Source organism: Polistes dominula, unplaced genomic scaffold (assembly GCF_049000335.1).
Source record: "Polistes dominula isolate Pdom_NZ unplaced genomic scaffold, Pdom_raw_medaka contig_82, whole genome shotgun sequence".
Taxonomy (NCBI): Eukaryota; Metazoa; Arthropoda; class Insecta; order Hymenoptera; family Vespidae; genus Polistes; species Polistes dominula.
In genome coordinates this window covers 6,974,574-6,988,077 of record NW_028301046.1, presented here as the reverse complement: position 1 = coordinate 6,988,077, position 13,504 = coordinate 6,974,574, and the positions used below count along the sequence as shown (strand labels likewise).

Genomic DNA, 13,504 nt, shown 5'->3' with positions numbered 1-13,504 from the left:
GCAGGGACTATGCAAAGATATTTTGTAAATTATTTTTGCACAGAATAACTACATTATTTTTCTATAATGTAATATATTCATACATTAAAATATAGAATAACATTCAATTTTATTTTCTTTACATAGTCTTATATAAAAGTAAGTATATATATATATAGTATTGTATATAATTACTTATTTCAAATTCTTATAGAAAATATCAAAATTATTTGTTTAAAATATACCACAGGAAACATTAACAAGCATGATCAATGATATAAGAAATATTTTGATCATTTTTATATTTACTTATTTTGCCAATGATAATTATTTTTATCAACACACACAATAGGAGTCTATTTTATTAGAAATGTGTATGACCCGTAATAATAATTAATACGTTTCCGCAAATGATGGCTATAGCCGCCCGATCTTTGTGTTTCTGAGCACGATCGTTAAATTAAAATTGTGCGTCAACGTGTTTTAATAACCTTTTAATAACCCGTTTAATTAATAATTAACTACCCGTATATAATAATTAATAACCCGTTTGATAATTAAAACTATTCGGTATAGGTTCACCATTTTTGTATTTTGTATAGTTTTCTGCAAACAATTTAGCAACATCTTGTGGACGTGTCACACCGGAAATATGTGGTGAAATAGTTACCTATAAAAATCAAATAATAGTATTTATGAAATCACGAATGTCTCATAGAATAAAAAGCATACTTATTTATAGAAATAATTCTAACATTTGATAAATGCCATAATTTACTGCTTTTTGGTAATGGTTCTTCTTGGAAGACATCTAAAATTGCAGCATGTATCCATTTGCGCTCCAAAGCATTTATAAGATCTGCTTCATGAATAATCGTTCCACGACCAATATTAATAAATACAGTCTTGTGATCCTTACAATGTTTCAGAATATTCCCATTTAAAAGTCCAATTGTATTTTTAGTAGTTGGTAATACGTTTATAATGTAATCACAGTTTTTTAATATATCAGTTAATAGATCTGTTGTTCTATGTTCGTCTATGTAATTTAAATGTTCGTTTAAAGGAGTGCGTGTCATTCCCCAAACCGTGGCCCCAAATATTTTTAAATTGTGCGCAACTGTTGAAATTGTAAATTACTATTTAGTATAAAATCATCTTTATTGTTACAATATCAACTAAAGTATACAATATATGTTCTTACTAAATTTTCCGATATTTCCCAATCCTAAAATGCCTATATTTAAATCACAAATTAACCTATGATCATGTATTTTGCCACACGTTATCCAGTCTGCCTTTTTTTGATTTTCATATTGCTGTTTCTGATCTCGTTCAAAGTTCACAATCTGCGTTATTACATATTCTGACATAGCTAAACCAAAACTTTGATCTGTAAAGCGCGAAAGAATAAAATTCAATGGTTTCTCTTGAATAAATGGAATTAATTTATCCAATCCTGCCCACGTCGATTGTACCCATTGAAGTTTTGGTAATTTTCCCAAAAATGGTATTAATAAATCGCAATCACTCACTAGTATTTCTGCCTCGTTGAGTTTCGAAGATGCATTGTCTTTTTCTAAATGTACATAATTTATTTTTATCAAAATATATTATAACGAGATGAATGCTTTTATTAAATTATTTTATTGTTTATCAAATATAAAGAAAGGAAAAAGAATGTGAATGTAAAGTTATAAGAAAATTAAAAATAAAAAACGCGGCAATATTTGAATTGAATACAAATGGATTCCCGCGCTATGAGTAAATTAGGAATGAGGGAATATGCATTTTATGTTGTGACGATTGGTGGATTACTGTGTTTTGTAGATCTTGACACGTGCTCGGAAGAGCTGTCGTCGTACGCATAACATAGCAAGGTTCAAAGGTACGTTTATCATAGCAATCATGATCTATCTTTTGAATACCTGACAAAACATCGTAGATAGTTAGATTTGGAAGACGAGTACGAAGATGATATGATAATTTTGGAATAGTGGATAAAACTGCTATAACCTGCGCCATCTCATGTACACAAATGCCTTTTCCACCTTCCTGAATAAACTACGCAAGTCAAACAGGATATTTGATAAATAATCTAAAACTTTAATCAATACTTTCCGTTTATACCAAAGTATACAATAACAATTGTCATAGAATAAAACACTTTTCTTCTTTTTTTATAATCTATCAGAAAATATTTGTAAATGTTCAAGATATTCACGTACTTATGGACACATGCGCACAACTTAAGAAGAACAAATTTGAATTTATTCATAGAACCTTATAAAATACATTGCTTTTATTTGTAATATCTTCGTACGATTGACTTTAGCAATCATTTTTCAAAAGTATAAATTTAAAATTTATTTAGATTAAATATAGAGTTTAGAAACAAGTTAAAAAAAAATATTAAAATTCATTTTTCTATTACGGAGTAATGAAAATATAATGAAAATTAATTTTGTCATATTTATCTTCGTTAAATATTTAAAATACTTGACTTAAAAAGAAACTGTATTTAGTTGTAAAACGACGAGAATCGATACATAGATCGTCTTAGTTCCCATTTCTAATGAAAAATAAGAAGAAGAAAGAAAAAAAGAATTTAACGTAAGAATATTATCATTACAGAGTGGGAAGGTGGAATCACACGAAGAAGAAAGTTATTGAATTGTTCATAAAGTAAGAAGGATCTACAGTGGTACGAGCGTAGTAAAAATTCAAAGAAAAAATCATGAACACGACGCTGTATATACATTCGCGATTGATGTGAATGAAAATTCGGCTTGTTGTAGAGCGTACTTCCAATAGACTCGTGTATTCTCGACAGGTCGATTCCCGCGCGACTCGTGTCGAATCCCGGAACTGTTTGGGCTGAACGTGTTAAATGGCTGTGCGTCGGCCATGATGGCTTTGAGCAGGGACCGTGTCACGCAAACATGTTTTCAAAGTGATATATTTCGTTTGGTGACTGAGTGACCGTGTTCCAGCGCGATGGCCGGAGAACGATGAGGCCCTGAGCGCTCTCTGTGCCGGGTAATACGGCCTCTGGGCCCCTAAACAGGCCCAATTAAATTCACGTTCATTAAGCCCGAGGCCCGAACCGACCCGACTGGCCTCACAGTACGAGCCAACCAATTTGGTTGTCAACACGCGAGTCACTCGCCTCAAGATGAGCAAGCTGTCGTTCAGGGCTCGCGCCCTGGACGTCTCTAAGCCCATGCCGATCTATATGGCTGAAGAATTGCCAGATTTGCCTGATTATTCGGCCATTAATCGCGCAGTGCCCCAAATGCCTAGCGGCATGGAAAAGGAGGAGGAATGCGTAAGTTGACTATCCAGCCCTCGTTCCAGTATGTTTTCCACGACGGCCATCTTGCATTTGATTGCGTTTCCACAAACAACCGCAAGATAGCACTACATATTGTTCTTCTATTCTTTCATTAAAAATTTTTACTTTTTTCCTTTTATTCGTTATTGTTTACTTATTTTTTAAAGATTTTTATATTATAAGAACATCTACTTTTCTACCTTTCCATGATTTAACAGTTGTCACGCAGTACTTTTTATGAAATTACATTATCAGTACAGATGAAACTGGTGCAGATACTTGTTTGCACCCAATTTTTAATATTTCTTTAACTTATTATTTTCGAACAATTTATTTAGAAATTCTTCATCTTTCTTTATCTATTTTATTATCTTACATATTATTTAAATGTAGAAATAGTTTATACTTTTATGCATTTATAAGAGGTCAGCTCGATATGATCAACAAAATGCTTACTTTTATTGTCGTCTCTGTAACTTATATGTTGTATTTTATTTATCAAATAGCTTAACAAGATGTCAATATCATTAAAAAAAAAATGAATTCTATTTTAATGTTTAATAATATAAACTAATCAATTTGACGCATTGAATTTCTTAATATTGATAAAAGTATTATTATAAAGTAAGAAGTTCTGCTGCTTAAAGTTTCAACTTTAATGTTAACCGATATTGATTTTTAGCAGAGTCTTTTAGCATTATTTATCAAATTACAATTAGATAAATTAAGTGGAAAAAATTTTCTGATTTTAACACAGAATGCACTTCGTATACAAGTTTAAGTTACTTAAATTTTAATCGATTACATTTGTATTATTGTGCGATATAGCTTTTGATTACGTGCAATAATATTTTCAGAGAATTCACTTAGAATAAATATCACAAAATATGCGTATTCATATATTTTATAACATTTATCATAGTAAGAATAAGATGATAAATTCATGTAAATTAAATTTTTTTATTTGATGTTTTGTTTTCTTTCTTTTTTTTTGAGAAAATTTAATATTTAAATATATTATTATTTTGCTTACATTAGAGAAATTTATTTATTTCTTACAAAAAATGTGAATTATAGTGAACATATGAAAAACATCGTATACAAATAATATATATGTAATTGTAATAATATCTATATACAAATGCATTTGGATTATTTATATTTATTTAAAGGAACATCATCTTCAAAGGGCAATATGTACGGGTTTAATCATTCCTACCCCTGAAGTAACTGACTTGGCAGATGTTGAAGCTTATGACAAAATATATCCTGCTGATTACAAGTTGCCTCGTCAACTTATTCATATGCAACGTATGTATGAATGTATTTTTATATATACATCGTATATATTAAATATATTTATATTTATAAGTATGTATTTATATGTATGCATTTATAAATAAAATATTTTGATTTGTATAATTTTTCGTTGTAGTTATAAAGCAAAATGTAGTTATAAAGCAATAACATTTGTTAAAAATGATGTTATTTTTTGTTGATAGCCTTTGCAATGGAGCAAGATATACCAGACTACGATATGGATTCAGAAGATGAAAAATGGGTTGCTGTTCAAAGTCGTAAAATGGATCTAACTCCGCTTCAATTCGAAGAGATGATGGATCGATTAGAAAAGAGTTCAGGCCAAAATGTAGTTACCCTTAACGAAGCTAAAGCGCTCTTAAAAGAGGATGATGATCTTATTATTGCAGTGTTTGATTATTGGTTAAACAAACGACTTAATACAGTAAGTTTATATAATGTTTTGATGATAGCAAAAATATGATTATATTTCACAGCTTATAGAATATAAGCATATAACATATTATTAGAAATAATAATACTATCAATGAACTGAATGCTATGCTAGTCCTTATGTACTGGTCTTAGACTTTTGTGCAGGCCACGTCGGTTGTTAATGGCCAACATTCTTATGTTCTTTTCATGGCTAATAGATATTTTGTTAAGTAATAAACATTTAATAAAATATTATTTAATTTACAGCAACATCCTTTATTATTAACTGTCAAAACGGAGCATCGATTAGGTTCAGCTGCCAATAATCCTTACTTAGCATTTAGACGCAGAACAGAAAAAATGCAAACACGTAAGATTCGTAAAAATGATGAAACAAGTTATGAAAAAATGCTCAAGTTGCGAAGAGATCTTAGTAGAGCTGTCACGCTACTCGAATTGGTTAAACGTCGAGAAAAAACGAAACGAGAACATTTGCACCTTACAATAGAAGTTTACGAAAAGAGGTTTGTTTTTTGTATCCTCATATGTTGATTCATTTTTTTTATATCTAACGTTTAAACTAATAAATTTTTTAAATATACGTAGGTATCAAGCGCAAGATTTCAATGGTCAGATTTTAGCAGAAGTATCTGCATTAAAAACTCCAAGGCCAGCATTCACTCCGCTTTTTACCAATCAATTTGGAGTTCATCAAAATTGGGCAAATAAAGTTAGTAATAAAGTAAGTAGTTGTATAATAGAAGATACATATTTTTTTCTTTAAAATTAATCATTATGAATAATAATATTTTTTATTTATTGTTTCATTAGGATGAAGTTGTTACTAGAAAAGAAAAGAGGCAATATAAGAAGCGGAAACATAAAACAGACAGTAGAGGAGGTACCCTCGATGAAACTGGTATACGTGGTGGAGCAGGTAGTGGAGGAGGTCGAGGAAATCGAGCAGGAGTATTAGGAAGTGGACTGGACCCTTTATTAAGTTCAGACGAAGACAGTCCTCTTCCATCACATTCTCATTCTCAACCTTCTCTTCCCTCGGATAGAGATGACGAAGATACTGTTGATGAGGGCAAATACGTCTTTCGACGAAATAGAAATAGCACTTATCTGCCTGTTAGTACAATTAATTATTTTGAAGACTATAATCTATACGAAAATATTCGAAAACTTGTATTATGCATTTTACATTACGTTACGTATTATTTATAATTATTAATTTTGTGAATTTATCTAACAGCCAATTTTTCCTTGCAAATACGTCTCAATGTTTTTGCAAAATACGAAACAGTTTTAATGCTCATTTTTTCAGAATTGTAAATATAGAGTTTTTTTTATAGCCTGTATTAGGAGGTGGATTTGGAAATTGGCCTTGGTGTGATAAACGTGAAGGAGGTCTGGCTGATAAGAAGTATAGGTTCGCTCTCACCAGCATTAGTAAACCAGTACCTAAGTGTATTGGTCTTGCTAGAAGAAGACTTGGTCGAGGTGGCAGGTGCTGTTATAATGATTCACTTAAAGAGATAAATTTTTTATTTCTTTTCTGATATTCATTTGTACAATACTTTTTAGAGTTATACTGGATCGCTGTACTTCGAATTTGGATGATATGTGGTCTTCGTTAGATTTTACGATACACGAACCAAAACGTGAGGCTACAGACTCAAATACAACTGCCACGAATAGTACGCCTATTAAGAAAGAAAGGTACGAGTCAATTATCAATTAGTGTCATAACATATACATATTTATTTAATACATTATTTTATTTATTGATATGATATATCAATACCACTATATTATTATCAAATGTTATTGAATATTATCAAATATTTATTAACAATCAGGCTACACTTTCGACCAAAGACTCCGCCTGAGTCGGTGCACAGTCCAAGCGAGGAAAGCAGTGATACAGACTCAGATGTAGAACCAGTGTTATCTCCATCGAAACCACTTCCATATCCATTCCCACCTGAAGCAACGTCGATATGCGTGGAAGTGGAACCTGAACGTGTGGGTGACGAACCACCATTTACTTCAGAATTTAACATTGCAGATTATTTCTCAGTGGATGCTCTATCAGACTTTGATCTTGCGGTAGCAAGTGTAAACGGTAGTGCGTGCGTTAGTGGGTTGTCGGACAATAGCTCCAGCGATTTGCGGACAGACGAGCTGGGCAGCTCACATTTTCTAGTGACACCATTATGCAGTAATCTATTTGCGCAACCTGTGACACAACCGAGCCGGCCTCAGTGCAGTAGTGGTGGTTCTAGTGTTGTAAATACTTCAAGTTCTTCAGCCCCGTCGTCTTCTTCGTGTGTGACCAATCAAGCAATGACACTGAGTACCGTATCAACGCAATGTACAAGTGTTGCGATAGAGACACAGTCGAATAATCAGTCCAGGCAACACAGACAATTACCCTATAACAGTAACGCTGCTTCTTTATTATCTAAATCTCTGACTAGTCCAACAAATAATAGAAATAGCGGTAATTGTGGAAATGGTGGCAGTGCAGGAGTTAGAGTGTTTAGTGCAACCAACACACCTAGTGGTACCATTACAAACTTTGGTAATGGCCATCAAAATGGACCTTTATCGCATATAAGCAACTCAAATAACCTGCCAAACAGTACTCATGTTGTAAACAATCAGCCGACAATAGTTCTACCACAGAAACATCCGCCGTCCAATCTGTTGCCTGGCCTTATTACGCAAAGTAAATTAGCAAGTATTGCAAGACAGCAACAGCAACAAACGCAAAATCAGGCACAACAAATCCCAACGTCCGGGGAAATTACGCTTAATAGTAATAGGTAAGTCTTTATCGATCATTTTATTTCTACTTCTAATATAGTTCTTATCAATTATCATTTTTAACTATCATCAAATCGAAATATATATAAATTTATTTATTTATTTACATACGATGATAATTAATTGTTTTGAAGACAAATTAAAGCACATAAAGTTTTCAGTACACATATACATATATATACAAGATTATTCCTACTATGTTTTATAGTGAAAGTTTGAATCTGGAGGTGGATGGAGTGGAAAATTCACCCTGTGAGACCAAATCACAACAGCAACAACTTGTCCGGGCAAACAAAACGAATTCATTGGCAATGGAAGTGACATGATGCCTACTGTTGGCACCCCTGTTGCTACCAACACGTTATCGGGGGCTTTGCTAACTTTATCTTGCCCATGTCTGGCTGACAATGGGAAATGAATATTAATGTCTTGTTTAACGCAAACAGTGGTACGGCTGAGTACAATTGCAAAATTATTTTGATCAATTTTCTCCTGTGGTGAAAGTATGATTATCGAAATAGGATAAATGTTATGAAAAATATTGCCTTTAGCTCTGGCCTGAAAAAAGATAAAAAAAATATTTTAATTAATTTATTTTTTTCTTTTTTTCTTACTATATGAACAAACGGTCAGTGCTATGCATGTTAGTCCGTATTATGTAAATTATGGTTTTATAATCATATCATAATACACATTTTCTCTCTCTTTTTTTGAACAATTAAATTATATTAGACAAATTTCATTTCCTAAAATAATACAAATTTCTGTGGTGATTTCCTATGCTTTTAATGCAAAGAAAAACATTCAATAAATTACGATACACATTTTCCTTTTTCTTTTTACATAAATATGTATTTATTGATTGTGCAAGAAGTAGTGCATTTTTCTTTAAATAATTTTAAATAACAAATTATGTTATATTTACAATTTATCGAACAAATGCAGAATAAGAGTGAATTTAATCTAATTCGTTCAAGTTAATTAGTGCTATTAAATTGAAACACTATGAGTATAATAAATAATAAACAATTTATTTACTTATACATATGTTTTTAAAGGATTATAATATTGTTGATATTTTTGTGCGAGTTCAATACTCTAAGATTGTAAGCTATGCAATCAAAAATCGTCATATATTGGAATTCATAGAAACTAATATAATTTTGCAATCAATTGATAAAACCATTTGTGTATTAAAAAAAAAGTGCTAAAAGTGTATCTTATAATCACTGCTTATGTCGCAAGCTTTCTCAAACACAGCATTCATTGAAAAAAGATACGAAGGACAATATAATATACCACAGAAATAATAACGATCAGTAGAGTTATTAATATGTTTCATAAATAATTTGCTTACATGGCAATAAATTCTTAGTATCAAATCTTGTGGAAATCTATTGGTAAATATACTTTGCTTAGATTGTACAATATATATAATCTCTTCAGACTTCAAGTTCGTCATTCATAAAAAAAAAACAATTTTGTAATTACTTGTACTATTATAAATCCAAAACTAATCATTTTATTCTACTTACCGCAGCTTTAAAAAAAAAAAAGAAAGAAACATTTAGAAACAAAGAAAGGAATAATTTATTTTTTATTACATTGTATAATTACTTCATTGCTGTACATAGAGTTGTTTTGAGTACCGCGTTTTAAAGAAGGTGTTTCTTCATATATATCATAATATATTAAAACGCTTGAAGGCTGTGAAATATTAAAGCTATTACTGTCAAGTCACTTAAAAGAACATTAAAATCTTTCTACGCAAGATGCATTATCATGAATATATTATATATGAAATGTTTTGTATTACTAGATGACAACGGATTATATTGAAAAATAAGTAGATTCTAATTTTATTCAAATGTTGCGTTTGAGAAGCTTGTATTACACACAACTGTGAAAGAATGCTATCTTTAGAATACCTAATACAAAATAAGCCTTTCCTGTTAGTAATTGCAAACATTTATATTGACCTATAATTGCAAAATTTAACAACTAAACACACTAAAGAAAGGGTCATTTATGGGTATTCACCTGTTAGCAGCAAAACGTGAGAAATTACAAGAGAAAAATTAATTTACAAAAGGTAGAAGTTTTTCTTTCAATCATTTACATGTATATCCTTTATATGTGATGATTGTAAATTCTTGCTAAGGAAAATTTCTTATCTATGACAAAAAATCAATGCATAGATAAAAAGTCTTGAATTTCCATGTATCACAAAACCCATATTTGTGATGCTCTCTTCCTCTTAATATATTTTATATGACTGTTTCCCTTTCTGTACAATTTTATTGATGTATATCAAGATAAAACGTTAAGGGCAAATATTTTTTTATAAAGGACAAGTATAAAATTAAACGTGTCTTATTTTGGATGTAATAATTTTAAAAAGAAAAAAAAAACATTGATCGTGACAGTGGCAGAGAATCATTTAATCTCTAGGTCCTCGTCCATTTCTCTAATTTAAAATATAAATTTAATTTAGTTTTGCATGTAATTATTTTTTCAAAATTAATTTTTTCTATTTTCGTAGCTTTACTTTTTCATCATCTATTCAAAAAAGAAACGATATAATAAAATTTAAAGTAAACTATTATATTTCTCAACTCGTAATTGTAACAATATTTGCTATGTAATCTTGTGCAAAATCAAATAGCACTGTATTTTATGATACTGTGAAAAAATATTGTGATCAATTGGAAGCAATTTATGCAAAACATTATAGGCCATTGCTCAACTAATAATTTATTATCATTATTCAAAATATAGGAGTATGTATCAGATAATCTCATCAACTTTTCACATATTTAAATATTGATTTTTGTTCTCAATGGTCAATAAAAATGCTTAGTGCCAGCCGTAACGCAAGACAGAAAAAGTATGATTATGGTGCAAATATTTCGAAATGTAGGGAGACTTATTAAAAATCATAATAAGAAACAAAAACAAAAAAAGATATATTGTACATATAAAAATAATTACGCTTATTGTATCTCTTACTTTTAGGTAATTAACTAAATAATTGTAATTAATGTTGTTGTGGTAGGCACACAGCGGATGTGTATGAAAAATTTATGAATTTAAAACAATTTTAGAGAAGGAGTAATAAAGAAATTTTATCCTGGATAGAACTTATTATTTTGTAAAAGAACATATTGCCTATTATATATATTATCTAACATTTTCTAAAATTTAATTTCTGCTGCATATTTGTACATACATTTTTAGAAACATGATTATTTCTCTCGTTTTTCTCAGATTTATCATTAAGCATGAAGGTTCTATTCTTTTGTATATCCTCGTCTTTTACACGGTTTATTATTAAGTAATACCGCTAATAACTTATTGTCAATTTTTTGCATTTTCTTCTATGTTTCAATTTATCATTATACGTTAGGAATCTTCCGCTAAATGAATTTATGAGAAGAACAAGCGATGTTTGGAGAACTATCCAAAAAGATTCTTGTAAAAAACTAATTTGTTTATTTAGTTGAAAACGCTTTAAACGAAATATAGTGGTACATGGATTTTTATATAAAATTTATTAATGTTATATTTACCCAATAGTATCTTTGAATAAAACATCAAGAATTATCGAAGTTTAATCGCTCAAACCAAAGACTGAGTTTGCTTTATATTTCTGGTTTAGTAAACACGAAATTTTACTATAATGTCAAGGCTGATTAAATTGTTTAATTAAAGACAAATTAAACAATTATTCATTACAATTAATTAAATAAATGTGTATATGCATAAGCTACATTTTCATTTTATCAAAATATTTTCCTATTCCATAAAAAATTGTTTTCGAAGTTGGCATTATAGAATAGTGAAATATCGTGTTCCCAATTCGCTGCATTGACAAAATATATAATAGTAGATTACTTAGATTTAAGCCAAATCAATGCAACTTCACAGAGCGATTGGATGATTAAAACTAATTCATATAAATAATTATATAAAAAAATAAAAGGAACTTATAGTTAAACCGTCTGAAGAGAAGTTCCACAAATTTTATGCATTAACTTCTACAATAATGCTGGCAAGCATCAAAGTGCAGTGTATCCACTATATATATATATATATATATATATAATTTTATTCTATGAATACAGTAGAACTTCTATGTCGCTGTGCGACAGGAAGATTTTATTGGAAAGTCTCTCCTACCAAAGCTCTGCTTTGAACAAAGTTTGTCAAGTGTATAGAGGATTCTTCTCAAAAATGTACGGTTGGAGGATGATGTAAAAGAAAAATACTAGATTCTATGTATTTAGAAAATTTATTCCAGACAACTTTCAACTTATTCAACATAAACATTTGTACTCATACTATCTGTTAACACTTCTTTCTATATTTGCACGTATACGAAGTATTCTTAATAAGTTCAAACATACAATGAAATTAAATATTTAGCACAAACAATGCAAGAAACGCAATTGCGTGTGTACATTATATTTTTTAAATTTTCTAATGTTAAGTCAGTTTAATATTCTTTAACCCCTTAAGGAACAATTTTGGCTCAACGTGATACAAAACCGCTCGAGTTAACTCGAGCGTGCAACTTAACGGATTAAAATGTATCAGTCATAATCGTAAGTTTCTAGGCGACTGAAGTAAAGTGACTTTATCGTGGATAGATTGAAATAAATAATTTTATTATTTTTTAATTTACTTCGTATAATAGCATTAAGGTCGAGGTGTTATAAGATAGATGAGTTATATTTCCTACGAAATATGTATAGAGATTGAAACTTAACTATTGTTTAGTATTAATATGCATAAGTATTGTGATTAACACTTGACTCTAGTAGGCAATGTAACTAATTGAATGTATATAAGTCAATTTACGGGTTGCATTTTGACTATTAAATATACTATAATTGTGTAACTCTCAAAAATTGGCAAAACTATAACATACCAGATCTTGTACATATTCATATATATATATATATATGTATACATACATATTTATATATATAAATACATGTATGCATTCGCATAATTATAAACCTGTACATAGAGATACAATAAATTAATATATTTACCTCTATGTATGTAAATATATTAATATATATTATATTTGTTATGTACAGAGATATCTATGATTATACTTATGTATACGTACACATTATACAAATGAACAGACATCAGTCATATAGAAAAATCAGAAAACGAGAGAAAGAATGAATGAAATAGAAAGAGAGAGAGAGAGAGAGAGAGAGTGAGAGTTAATGAGTAAATGAGAGAAATAGAGAGAGAGAGGAAGAGAATGAGAGAAAAAGAGAAAATGGAATATACTAGAATGAATTTATGCTGTAGATTAATTTTTTTGCATATCCACGTCAATAGGTCTTATGCCTGTTTTCTTTGCCTATTCTATTTATACTGCATCATGTACGTTTTCTATGCTGTACAATCTTAGAATGTTACTTCAAAGTGAACGGTCTTTCTTTTTTTTCTTTTTCTTCTTCTTTATATTACAAAACGCTAAGCTTCTCTTCTTACAGGAAGAGTGTGTATATTGTTATGTTTTAATTATACTGATAATGGAAAAAGTGATATATATATATATATATATATATATTGCAAAATAAAAATTGGCAAAGCGAA

The 13,504-nt window shown here is 29.8% G+C and overlaps 2 protein-coding genes across 3 annotated transcripts; one reads left to right on the top strand and one right to left on the bottom strand.

The window, feature by feature from the left end:
* Window positions 1-90: 90 nt before the first annotated feature.
* On the bottom strand, window positions 91-2,145 carry LOC107068161 (uncharacterized). Of its 2 annotated transcripts, none has more exons than XM_015324297.2 (4): window positions 1,908-2,145; window positions 1,184-1,558; window positions 735-1,099; window positions 91-649 (listed from the first exon to the last, which is right to left on the bottom strand). In XM_015324297.2, exons 1-4 carry the CDS (start codon window positions 2,002-2,004, stop codon window positions 518-520), a joined length of 969 nt encoding a protein of 322 aa, XP_015179783.1. In that variant the 5' UTR covers window positions 2,005-2,145; the 3' UTR covers window positions 91-517. The 2 variants fall into 2 exon arrangements, with proteins under 2 accessions (XP_015179783.1, XP_015179784.1); XM_015324298.2 differs by having other exon boundaries at window positions 1,184-1,372.
* E(Pc) (Enhancer of Polycomb) lies at window positions 1,565-12,792 on the top strand. Its single transcript, XM_015324296.2, has 11 exons — window positions 1,565-1,867; window positions 2,614-3,307; window positions 4,486-4,624; window positions 4,816-5,057; window positions 5,315-5,571; window positions 5,654-5,789; window positions 5,879-6,181; window positions 6,406-6,560; window positions 6,638-6,772; window positions 6,913-7,881; window positions 8,091-12,792. The coding sequence occupies exons 2-11, from the start codon at window positions 3,155-3,157 to the stop codon at window positions 8,206-8,208; spliced, it is 2,607 nt and encodes an 868-aa protein (XP_015179782.1). The 5' UTR covers window positions 1,565-1,867; window positions 2,614-3,154; the 3' UTR covers window positions 8,209-12,792.
* The last annotated feature ends 712 nt before the right edge of the window (window positions 12,793-13,504 follow it).